The sequence below is a fragment of the Tarenaya hassleriana genome, unplaced genomic scaffold (genome assembly GCF_000463585.1).
Source record: "Tarenaya hassleriana unplaced genomic scaffold, ASM46358v1 Cleome9, whole genome shotgun sequence".
Taxonomy (NCBI): domain Eukaryota; kingdom Viridiplantae; phylum Streptophyta; class Magnoliopsida; order Brassicales; family Cleomaceae; genus Tarenaya; species Tarenaya hassleriana.
In genome coordinates this window covers 1,326,038-1,338,428 of record NW_010971389.1, presented here as the reverse complement: position 1 = coordinate 1,338,428, position 12,391 = coordinate 1,326,038, and the positions used below count along the sequence as shown (strand labels likewise).

Below are 12,391 nucleotides of genomic sequence, written 5' to 3'. Positions count from 1 at the left end.
GTGAAGCAAAAAGTTGAAAACTTTAGCCTCTAGGGACCGATATTTTAACAGTTACCTACCTACCCAAAATTTAAATAAATTTAAAGAGGATTTCGCCCGTACACTATGTGCTATAATATACCCATATACATTAAATAAATTATTTATTTTTAATCAATATTCCAATAATTTGAATATTTTATACATTTCTTCTAAATTAAAAATTTATCAAATGAATTCATTAATCAAATTTGAGATTTTATTATACAAAATGTTTAATATAGATTCGTGTAGTTTAATATTTTTAAGTCGATCTTTAGCAACTTTTAATATATTAGTATAAAATAATCATAGGAAAAGGGTTTTATCGAGAAATGATACGGTGTGATTGTCCGCGTGTAATAAAATCCTAGTGGATAACCTTGGAATCAAAGAGTGAGTCACAATCATGTGGATATCGGTGAGGTGGACCCCACAGATTTGGATATGTTAATCTCTCTTTGTCATTTCCCTTGCGTTTTATCCTTCCCTCCCTCATAAAACTGAATTCCAATCGAATTTCAATTTTATAGGTTATTTTGCCATATCATCAATTTTATTACAAATACAAAATAACGATTTCTTAAAATATTTTTATAGATTATTATTTTACAAAAATAGTTTGATTTTCGCTCGTGTTCTATTCTATGTATTCCTAACGTACACGAAGCACAAAAATACGTACAGAAAAAAATAGAAAAAGGACAAATTAGACTCGCCGCCAACTCACGAGCTTTGACACCATCCACGTGGACCGTTTAGTTTAAGGGTCACGTGATAAGTGATACGTGGCGGATAAATACTTGGTTAGTGCGATATTTACAAAGATTCCCCTTTGATTGAGTTCCAAAGAAAGTTATTCAATCTGGACCGTTGATTTCCTCCGCTGTCGGAAATCGAACGGCCTTACTTTCTCCGATTATAACAAAACGATTTGGGAAGCGGAGAAATGATGTCGTCTAAATCATCAAAATATTGTCTATATAAATTTTTTATAAAATATTTCACCTGGCAAAATAAAATAGCTAATTCATAGTATTTAAATTTTCTGTTTCTTATGCTAAAAGTATAAAATGTTAATGGGTCTTTGTCAATATATGCTTTCAATTTTGTCAATATAAACTCCATAATTCCCAGTCATTTACAATATAACATAAATTATGTTCTTTATAATTTGTACCAAGTAAGACATTTTATAAGAAAAAAAATGTGCAAACAGTGCTACCTTCCTTCATGTAATTATATTTCAAGAACATAGGGTAAGAATTTATAAGAATATGTCTTTTACTATGATGTGATGATGTTATATTGTCCTTTTTTTTAAAAAAATTTCTCCGTTCAAACGTTGAAATATTTCCTCCCATTCTCTATTCTCAAGTCAATGGGTTCGAAAACTTTATCATTTTATTCAGTTGCACTAATTTTATTTAATTTCAATTCCAATTACCGATTTTTTTCTATGAATAAGGAGATTTTGACTATCCCAAGGTGAATATTATTTTTTTTACCAATATCATATTTTTATTTTTTCTTATTTTTAAACAAATGCCGTTATAGATATTTGTTCGTCATACAAAATATGGTTTTATATTTCAAAATAATATTTTGTGATAAATTTAATTTCATCTATTACATAACATCATTTTCAAAACATTAATATATTAATTAAAGACGTTAGGTATAGTTTTTGTCATTCTGAATAATGTGCAAGTTTTCCATTAGATTTTTACGCCGCACGAAAATCCGCCGGCGGCTCCCTTGCCGTTCAATTTGGCGGCATCTCAACTGCCAAAGTAGTTCCTCACTACTCCACGTGTCATCATCTCATGCGCCTCGAATCTCGAGCAGATGGCTCTTCGTTCGCCACTATCCCCACTTGCCTCCACGTGTCCCCCATCCAAATTAGCGTATCTAAAATTCTCGCGATTATATCGTGCAAATATAAATATCTTCGGTTCTCCGATCACGAGAACCGCGTTGCTTTAAGTGCCAACTGCCACGTAATAACCCGTGGGTTTATCCCTGACATGATATTCTCACAAGCCTGTGATTTTATTTTCCTCACAGACAGAGATCGAGGTCGAGGCCTGTGACGTGTGAGGCGGTGATCTATGGATTAGTCACGCGCTGAAATATCTCCTACGCGGTTTATCATAATTTAACCGTACGGCTAAAGTGGATAGAGTAAGATTTCTTTAACCTTACCGCGGTTATCTGACTCAACCATGGTTAATTAAGCAGTTTATAATGTGGAGAGGACGTCGTCTCTCTTCGTAGCGCAACCTGAAAAAGCCTATTTCGCAAAATGATAATCGGAGAACGCTCTCGGTCACATCCGACCGTCCAGATCCCATCGTGGGACCCACCAACCGATCCAACGGTCACGCTCTCCTCCGTTAACTTCAATGGTGTCGGAGATTATCCTCTCTCTCCGTCTCCTTACCTCGACTCCATCGCCTCTCTCTACCGTTACCTCCCGTCAAACGAGTTTGCTGCCGATTCTGACTCATTGAGCGGCGACGAGTCAGGTGCTGACGCGTTCGCGTGCGACGATTTTCGCATGTACGAGTTTAAGGTGCGTCGGTGCTCGCGCAGCCGATCCCATGACTGGACCGAGTGCCCATTTGCCCACCCCGGCGAAAAAGCTCGACGACGCGATCCGAGGAAGTACCATTACTCGGGCACGGCTTGTCCCGAGTTCCGCAAGGGGAGTTGCAGGAAAGGTGACTCGTGCGAGTTCGCTCATGGCGTGTTCGAGTGCTGGCTCCATCCCGCTCGTTACCGGACTCAACCATGTAAGGACGGGACGAGTTGCCAGAGAAGAGTATGTTTCTTCGCTCACACGCCGGAACAGCTACGTGTATTGTCCGGTTCGGGCGAGTCGGATCTCGGACTCTGTGTTCGCAATCGATTCGAGTCTCATTTTTCGAAATCAGTGATTGCTTCTTCTCCGACTTCGATCCTTGTCTCTCCTCCGATCTCTCCGCCGTCGGACTCTCCGACCATGTCGTCGAACTCCGACGGGCTCATCCCATACATGCGGAAAATGCGACTTAGCGGCGGCTCCTGGGGCTCGCCGGTGGGATCCGGGTTTGGATCGCGCGGCTGTGCCGTTTTGAGGCCCGGGTTTTGCAGCACGCCGACGACTCCGACTCGGGCTCGGACATGGTTGGGACTCGGCGAGATCGATGCGTGGGACGCTGCATGCGAAGAAGGGAGAGCGATGGAACTGGTGGAATCTGGGAAGGAGCTGAGGGCGAGGATGTACGCGAAACTCAGCAAGGAGAACTCACTCGGCCGAGTCGACTTGGCGGTTCCGGGTCCTGACATTGAGTGGGTCTCCGAGTTGTTCAAATGATTCCTGAGGCGTGTCGACTCGACCAGGTACAGTACACGTACGATCACCCCAGAGTTCATGTGAATATGGAGATTTCCTGTGTAAATAAAATGCTCGACAGACCAAAAAATGGGACAAGGATTTTGTAAAGAGGAAAGTATTTTGTGGTTTATTTCTGCAATTTATAACATTTTTAAGTGTCTTATATTTCATCGTATTTTGTTTGCCGGCATTATCTGTTTTTTTTTTAATTTCTTGTTTATGTTTATGATATGTAATTACTTATCTCGCTATTTTGGATAATATTTCCATGTTGTAATGACTTTTTTTAAGGGGTTAGTTGGTTCATATCCGTAAAATCAAAATATCCAAATATCTCTAACTAATTGTGGTTGAGTTTGCGTATTTGTCGTTTTCCCAAACTTGGGTCCTGAATAATAATAAGGGATAATTCCATTTAAAACTCTATACTTTTCTTTCGTCGCAATTTAAATCCTATATTTTTTTTATCTAAAAAAATATTATACTTTTAAAAATTGGCAATTAAAACTCTCTACTTTTAAAAATTGGCAAATAAAATTCTGAACGAAAAAATATATTATTTAATGCTGACATAGCATCCTAGTCATCTACCACATAATCAATCCCTAATATTTAATAATATTAATTAATACAAAATAAAAATAAAATAATAAAAATAAAAATAAAATTTTAAAAATTATACATATACATATATAATAAAATGATATACATATATACATATATATAAACATATTTATATATATACACACATATATATAATATATATGTTTTATATGCATATGTGGTATATGTATTTTTTTTCTAAAAATTATGCATATGTCACATATATATATATATGATTTTTAGAAAAGCATGTATATATCACACATATATATAAAACATATTTATATATACATATATATATATATGTATGTATTATATAGATATATGTGTATATATAAATATATTTTATGTATGTGTGATATATGATTTTTTTTCTAAAAATCATACATATATATATATAATATTTTTTAGGGAAAAATACATATATAACATATATATATATAAAACATATAATAATTATACACATATATAAATATATATGTATCATATGTATATATATGTATATATGTATATATAAATATATTTATATATGTATATAATTTTAAAATTTTTATAAACATGTTTATATATGTGTATAATTTTATGAATATATATAATTTTTAAAATTTTATTTTTATTATTATTATTTTATTTTTATTTTTTATTAATTAATATTATTAAATATTAGGGATTGATGATGTGGCAGATGACTAGAATGTCATGTCAGTATTAAATAATATTGTTTTTCGTACAGGGTTTTATTTGCCAATTTTTAAAAGTATAGAGTTTTAATTGCCAATTTTTAAAAGTACAATATTTTTTTGGATCAAAAAAAAGTACAGGGTTTAAATTGAAACGAGAGAAAAGTATAGGGTTTTAAATGGAATTATCCCTAATAATAATAATAATAATAATAATAATAATAATAATAATAATAATAAAAAGAGCGAATATGTCTGACAAAGATGTAATTTTCATGTTGCTCGGTAGGGGAAAAAAAGAGATGGTCAATGGTCAAATATTACATAAATGATGTCGGACCATATATAAACCCGATTTAAATAGATTGTAAAATTTACATATGGATATATGTTGGGTTATTTTTATTTGACTTAACCATCATATTTCATTGTATATTTGGGATTTCACTTCAGTCACCCAAAAATTAGCAAAAATTGTTCCATGATATTTTTTTCTCTTAATATAAAAATGGTCCATGTGAAAACAAAATCATTGTATATCAATTGATATAAGAAGTGGACAGATTAAATAATAAAATATATATAAAGTTGATTATGTTGGAGCAGGAAGGGATAATATGACAACAAGAGGTAAAGCGAGGGAAAAAAGGAAACCTATTGTAATGATGCGGAATTTATTGCAACCATTTGGAATCAATAAAGATAGCCAAGTTGATTATTTTTGCATTTACTAAAAAAAAAGAGTCAAAGATTATGATTTAAATAAATATCCCATCCTTATCCTCTAATTCCCATCATATTCTTTATTTTGTAATCGTACGTTAGTGCTCGTGCTTTACCAAAAAAAGAAAAAAGTTAATTTTACCATAGTTAATAATAGTTTATTTCCTTGTTACATATCTGGTTATAACTTACAAATGACAGTAATTTTCACTTGAGAATTGATACAAGTTTTTTAAAAAAAAGGAACTTTTTCAATTGATTTTTCGCCTCATTAACTAAATTCGAATCCATGCAAATATATTTTTTTATCCGGCCTATATTTTAGATTTTAGTTCGTTTTCAATCCAATTATTTTTATTTCGATTTATTTCGAAAACAATATTTAAAAAAAATGATTCAATTCGTACATATTTATTTTCGTATTATTTATTTAATTTAATTTAAAATTTTATGTCTGATCAATTTTTAATTAAAATTAAATTCGAATACGATCAAATTCTCACTGACCCTAACTTCAACGATAACTCTAATTAATTTGATTAATATTAAAAAAACTTGGAGTCCGATGAAATATTATTTTATATATTACTTGATTATTATTTTTTTGGATGTTTTTATAATGTTGTATTAAAATAAAATAGCCTAAAAAAAATACTCCATCCGTTTTAAAATAATTATGGTTTTAGATTATTTTATATTTTTTAAGAAAAGATAAAAAAAGCCATATATATTCTTATTTAATGATAAAAACAATGTTATCATTAATAATTTATTAAAATTTAATAAGGATAAAATTGAAAACTATTACAATAAATATGTTAAAAATGTAGAATGACAAATATTTTAAAACATAGATAAATAATCTAAGCAAAAGAAAGGAAGAATGTGTAAAGGAAGAAAAAAAAGGAGGCAAGGCAAAGCTATTTGTATTGGTTCAGTTTCGTTACTTTGGAATATCATCGAGAATCAGGAACTTCTTTGATCCAACAATTTTTCTTTTTCGTTTTCATTTTTGCTTCGCAGCTCAGGAAAACATTAACGGTAGAATTCTTAGGGTTTATGTTCTTCGGAATTTCTCGATCCATCTCACGTTTTCTCGTATTTGCATGTTTAGTCTCCCCCGTCTAGTGTTTAGCTTCTGCAGATTTCATCATGGATTTCATGAAAGTGATCGACCAGGCGGTTCGCGAGATGTGAGTGAGTGAGTGAGTTCTATTCCCTGAATTTCTCGTTCGATTTTCAGGTGTGTGCTTTGTACTTTCAATGACGTGGTACTAATGGATTTCGATTAGTTTTCTAATTTCAGAAAGAGAGAGGTGATTCCCAAAGTGTTGCAGATTCCTGAGATCGAGCAGAAGGTGAAACGATTCTGTTTTTATTTCGTCGTAGATAGCGTTGCATTTCCCCACTGTTCCGTTGCAATTTCATATGAAGTTACGTGAATTACGTCATGGTTTGCTGGGAATTTGTTTTGATCGTATGCGGATTCGTTATTGTGTCTGTTGGAGGTGGTGATGATTGTAGGAGCGGGAGCAGCACAAGGGACAGTTTTGATCGTATGCAATTTCATATGTTTTAAATTTCGCCTCAGAGGCAGTTTTACTGTGTTGAAAACATATTCTCCATGTAGCAGTAGAAGAAACTCACCTTGGTAAAAACAAAATGACCATGAACATCATTCAGGGTCGAGCCAATTCATCTCTGGTGCTCCGAAGGCATCAGCTCAGCACAATGATTCTGATAAATGCACTTCTGTCCCATCACACAGTAGATTTCTTGAATTGTGGATTTCTTATGCACTCTTTACAGCTTCTTGGTTTTTTAACAGTACAGAGGAAGCAAATCGGTGAAGATGTTTTTGTTTTCGGTTGAAAATATTGTAATGGATCCAGCGGCTGACTTTGACAATTTTTTTTTTTGCAAAGTCTCCGGCTCACTGTAAATAGATAATCCCATTTGTCATTGTCTTTTTTTTTTTTTAAACCTTTTGACAAATTTATGAAAGAAAACCCTCTGAAATGTGCAACTTTTTTATTATTATTGAAATTGGGACTCTCGAGGGATCTTGGCAAGGGGATCAAAGAGTTTCCACAAGTTGGGGAGGGTGGGGGTGCAACAGTTACAGATGGGAGGGAGAGAGGTCTCTGGACTCAGAAGAAATCCACCATTCTTCCTCTCAGTAATGCTTCTGCCTTTCGTACCTGCCTCACTGGCCCAATTACGAATATCTGCCATTCAAAAACAACATTACTAGTTTCCTTTCGAAACCCCCCAGGAAAAAAAACAAAGAATGGTTTATTTGGTTTCAGCATTGTTATTGTTACATTACATCTCATTGTGATCAATACAGCTTCTATAGGATATTGGGTGTGCATTTTTGTACTAACCTTGTCCGGCGGACCTTTGGAGCCTCCTATTAGGATCTCCGCACTGCAACCAAACCAAACAAACAAAAAGTTGGACTTGATTCACCCGAAAACTAAAACTCTTTCTGAAACAGTGTGCGGTTTTGCGGTGATGTCTGCAGTGGGATGGCCGATTTGGTCAATAATCGAACCAAACCCAATAATACATAACCATAATCCTAATGATCATGATTTTTTTAAAACCGAAAAAGGGACCGAATAAAAAAATGTGAAAATTTTATCAATGAAAACCGGTTCCGAACCCAATTCAATATAAATGCTGAATAATTATAGTTTTTCTAAAACCGAAATAATCGAACCCGAATATAACCAAATTGAACCCGAACCCAAACCCGAAATGGCCAACCGGAGTTTGCAGCATGCATCCTCTTTGTTCGAACTCGAACTGTGAAAGTATTGTAATGAGAAGAAAAAAAAAGAACGAGAGGAAGAGATGGAGGATAGGAGCTTATTACTTGCAAGATTCCTTGATTGAAAGGATGGAGCATCCCTTTCGTCCGATGACACGACCCATCTTTCCCGGAGGAACATCAAGCACCGAAAGGATCTCTTCTTCGAGATTCTCCCCCTCTTTCTTCAGGCTATCTGAAATCATTAACTCCCCACTATAATCAAATTCATCTTTGCATAAGTAAACGATCCTACTGACAAATCCGTTTTTTATGCAACAATTATTTAGGGCAAACGACCAAAAAAAAGTTGGAAAGCGACACAAGAGAATGTGGAACGGACGAGTCAAGGGAAATTAGGTTACAGTGTCTTATTTACAGACCTGGAATCGGAGGAAGGGAAGGCCAATCGGCAAAATCATTATCGTTTAGGCAAAAACATCGGGCGTACAAGGCACCACGAACTGAAAGGTGCCATAAGGAACGCTGGTTCAGTTTCTCCGTCATCTTGTGATATATATAGAGAAGGAAGCGGACATCATCTGCTGCTGCACGGACCATTAGCTCAGACAATGGCCTGTAAGTCCAAAAATTTGGATCCTAAATTTCCAAAAGAGTCAAAAGGGAAACAAAAAGCAAATCTGTTATCCAACTGAGGAAATTCATTCTCAAGTATTTAAGTAGCACGGCTTTAGCAATAAACTGGTGCAAACAAACCTGACGTAGGAGGAGACGGACTTCTTCTTTCTCTTCATAGGATATGCCTAACAATGAATTCAGCCAACATAATTGATTTGAGTTGACAATCATGTGCAAAAGCAATACCATTATTTCACAGTGAACGATATGATTTTTAAAATAAATAAAATTCTGAAGAATAAGAAGGTCAACAGATAATGAGAAAACTAAAACAAACATGATGATATAGAAAGTACCGCAGTAGCGTGGATCTGCAAGGAGGGAAACAAACGATATATAGTCATCTAGGGGTCTTTTCCTGCCTTCTTGTTCCTCTATCAGAGAATAAGCAATCTGTGAAGCAGAAAGAATAAGAGGGTAGAACGAGAACTGGGAAAAACATGCTCAACCATGGAAAAATTGAACGTCTAAGATAGAAAACAGCCTAAGCAAGTCATTTGTCATGCCATGTAGATAATGTACCTGGGTGTCCACAACATTCTGCAACCTAACCCCAAACTGGAAGTACAAGGCCTACAAGTACAGGATCGATTCAAAGTTATCTCACGATGTTCATGTTATGAGCCACAATAACAAGTCAACAAAATGTTCAGACACCTCACTATCGCGTCTGCAATCGTGAATAACTTTTGTGATGTAATTAGACTCGAGTGCAGGCTTACAGGCTTTCATAATAACCTCTCCACCTTCGATGACATCAACTAAGTATATTGCATCTGGGAATGCAATCTGCCAAGACAGAACTTCAGATAAGAATGACAAACAACCAGGAGCAGTTCACTAAAAACACAGAATGAAATATGTTAAAACCCTATATACTTCCCATTGACATAGAAAAAAGTGGACATCATCTCAGGATATCCAATTGAGTAAAACATTCATAAAATTCACCTGCATAATACAAAGCTTGCCATGACGGCAAAGGTCAACACCCTCGCAGTCAAAGCCAATTACCAACTTTTTTTCAGGAGTGGGGTTGAGGAACTCAATAGGAAGTTGCGAAGCATCTGTCACTATGTGAATAGGAACTGGTGGCTCATTAGCTTCTTGACTCAAAGAACTGCCACCTACAGGAAATTTTTTTAAAAGAATTTCTGGTGTTATAAAGAATAACATTCTAAGTACTTCTATGGATGCAGGATATAAACAAGTAGCAGTACACAAAACAATAAATTCTACATTCCAGTAAATTATATGACGTTCTAATATATCATTCAAATGGGCTAAATTCCATTGGAATTGGATTGTGTTCTAATAAATTTCCGGGAAATTGTATAGAGAAGGTTAGTAAAAAGATAATATTCTATGCTCAATGAATAATTTTCAGTATTTCCCATAGCTTATTGTACCGTAATCTTAATTGCCAAAAGCTCCACATACATCAGAACATCCAAAGCTAAACCACAATTTGTACATCTCTTCTCTAATTCCCTAGAATCAAGGTATCTCAATCCTAAAACGAGATTTATGACAAAAAAGTCACTTAAGGGAAGTTCTGCTTCCGTGTAACCTTATTACATGGCATATAAGTAATTTTGGCTCAAACACAGAAATTAAGCAAAAAACTTTCATATACAAACAGGCTAACAGCCAATAGCAATTCTAGACAATTGTAGATGTTCTAACAAGAATACAATACCTCTACCTTGAAATGACACTCCTACACCCCAGAAAACGATAAAAAATTGCTAGGCAAAACCAAATCCTGATGATGAAAAATTCCTCACCGCAACAGGATGAATAGAGAATCGCACATTCGAGATCAAGATAGGATGAACACACGAAATCCACTATAACACCCAAACCCATACTATCGAGCAAACCTCCATTCGATAATAGTGAAAAATCCACGGATCAACGGAGAAATCGACATGATTAAGCAATGAATCGATGATTATCCACAAAAATCCAACGATCGACGAAGAAAATACGATGATCAGTAGATGATGCAGGCGATTAACACAGGAGATCGCACAGAATGAAATATTACTAGAGAAAATCACATGGTTACCAGAAGAAATTTAAAGATTAGCAGCTAAAATCATGAATAACGGCCATTTGATCGTCGTGAAAGCCACTGATCAACGGAGAAAACACGAAACTAATGAGAAAATCACATGACTATCGGCGAAAATCAATTGATTTACGAAAAATTACGACAATCAACTGCGTAACAGCGCGATTAGCACAAGAAACTACATTGAATATTAGCAGAGAAAATCATACGATTACCGTCAAAACTTGAAGGATTAGATCAACAGGGAAAAATCCGATGAACAGAAAGGTGAAAATCGTAATCGAGTTTCGAGAAGAATAACAAATTGCGTCAAACGTACCTGAATCAGGAGGAATCGGGACGTGAGTCCGCTGAGTCGGAGAAGACGACGCCATTCCCCGATCTCTCACACTCACACCAGCGAAGCAGCTCGTCGGGGAGTGCCAAGTTTCACATGGCTCCTCCTCCTAAACGACATCGTTTTCTTGAGGAAAGCTAACAGTTTCTTACTTTTGGGCCTTACCTTTGGGCCCAATATCAATTCGGCTCGGATTATTCTTCTGACACGAGGCCATAGGTTAAACTAGTTTGGGCCGAAACTGAAAGCCCATTGTCCGATAGAGCTGGACACGTGTCGAGAAACTAGTGGTTTAGTACGGTGGATGGCCTATTGAGATGTGGGCCTTGGTGGATATGATAAATGAAAGGCAGAGAGATAACAGACGTGTTTCGGTAACAGTCATGCCAAGATTCGGCAATCGGCACGCACCATTTATATAATATATATATATATATATTATTTATTTATATGGGGATTTAAGAAAAAGGAATTTCTATTATTTGCTAACACCTTTTGGAGATGATATGACTAATTTGTTCTTTTGGTGAGATAGGAAATATCTAATATTAGATTCCTATATTCTATAAGATTCATCTATATCTAGAAATGTTTCTTTTATGATGTGTTTGTAGGGTAATAATATATGTATTTAAGGAGGTGCTTACTGAATGTTTTTGCTTAAAGAATAATGAGCCTTATCAGGATATTTTTTTAAAAATATAATAGCAACCCACCCACAAGATTCTTTTTTTTTTTCAAATTGTTAGACTACGGACAAAAAAATGTTCTTGATAAAATTTAAATTGGGCTAATTTAACCACGAATATAAATATATATTTTAGGTTTCGTTTATACTGGAGTTTAATTTTTACTTTAGAAAAGAACACATACCCATTTTTATATTAAATTTAAATTCTATTCATATATAATTCTACTTAAATTAGTTTCGATAATATTTTAGTTTATATATTTTTAAAGTTTGGTGTATATTAGAATTTTAATTTCTTATTTTTTCATAATATCTATTAATTTCTTATTCAATTTTGTTATTTCATTTTTATTGTATTATCGCTCTAATTAAATTTAAGCTCAATAATATTCTAATATATATATATATATATATATATATATATATTAT

At 34.5% G+C, this 12,391-nt stretch overlaps 2 protein-coding genes across 2 annotated transcripts; one reads left to right on the top strand and one right to left on the bottom strand.

Annotated features, from left to right (window-relative positions):
- The first annotated feature begins 2,268 nt into the window (after nt 1–2,268).
- Nucleotides 2,269–3,703, top strand: LOC104803740 (zinc finger CCCH domain-containing protein 23). Its single transcript, XM_010527771.2, has one exon. The coding sequence runs from the start codon at nt 2,324–2,326 to the stop codon at nt 3,374–3,376; it is 1,053 nt and encodes a 350-aa protein (XP_010526073.1). The 5' UTR covers nt 2,269–2,323; the 3' UTR covers nt 3,377–3,703.
- Nucleotides 3,704–7,409: 3,706 nt separating this feature from the next.
- LOC104803739 lies at nt 7,410–11,360 on the bottom strand. Its single transcript, XM_010527770.2, has 10 exons — nt 11,254–11,360; nt 9,809–9,984; nt 9,515–9,646; nt 9,380–9,430; nt 9,154–9,250; nt 8,936–8,982; nt 8,602–8,818; nt 8,285–8,414; nt 7,791–7,833; nt 7,410–7,631 (listed from the first exon to the last, which is right to left on the bottom strand). The coding sequence occupies exons 1-10, from the start codon at nt 11,306–11,308 to the stop codon at nt 7,554–7,556; spliced, it is 1,026 nt and encodes a 341-aa protein (XP_010526072.1). The 5' UTR covers nt 11,309–11,360; the 3' UTR covers nt 7,410–7,553.
- Nucleotides 11,361–12,391: the final 1,031 nt, after the last annotated feature.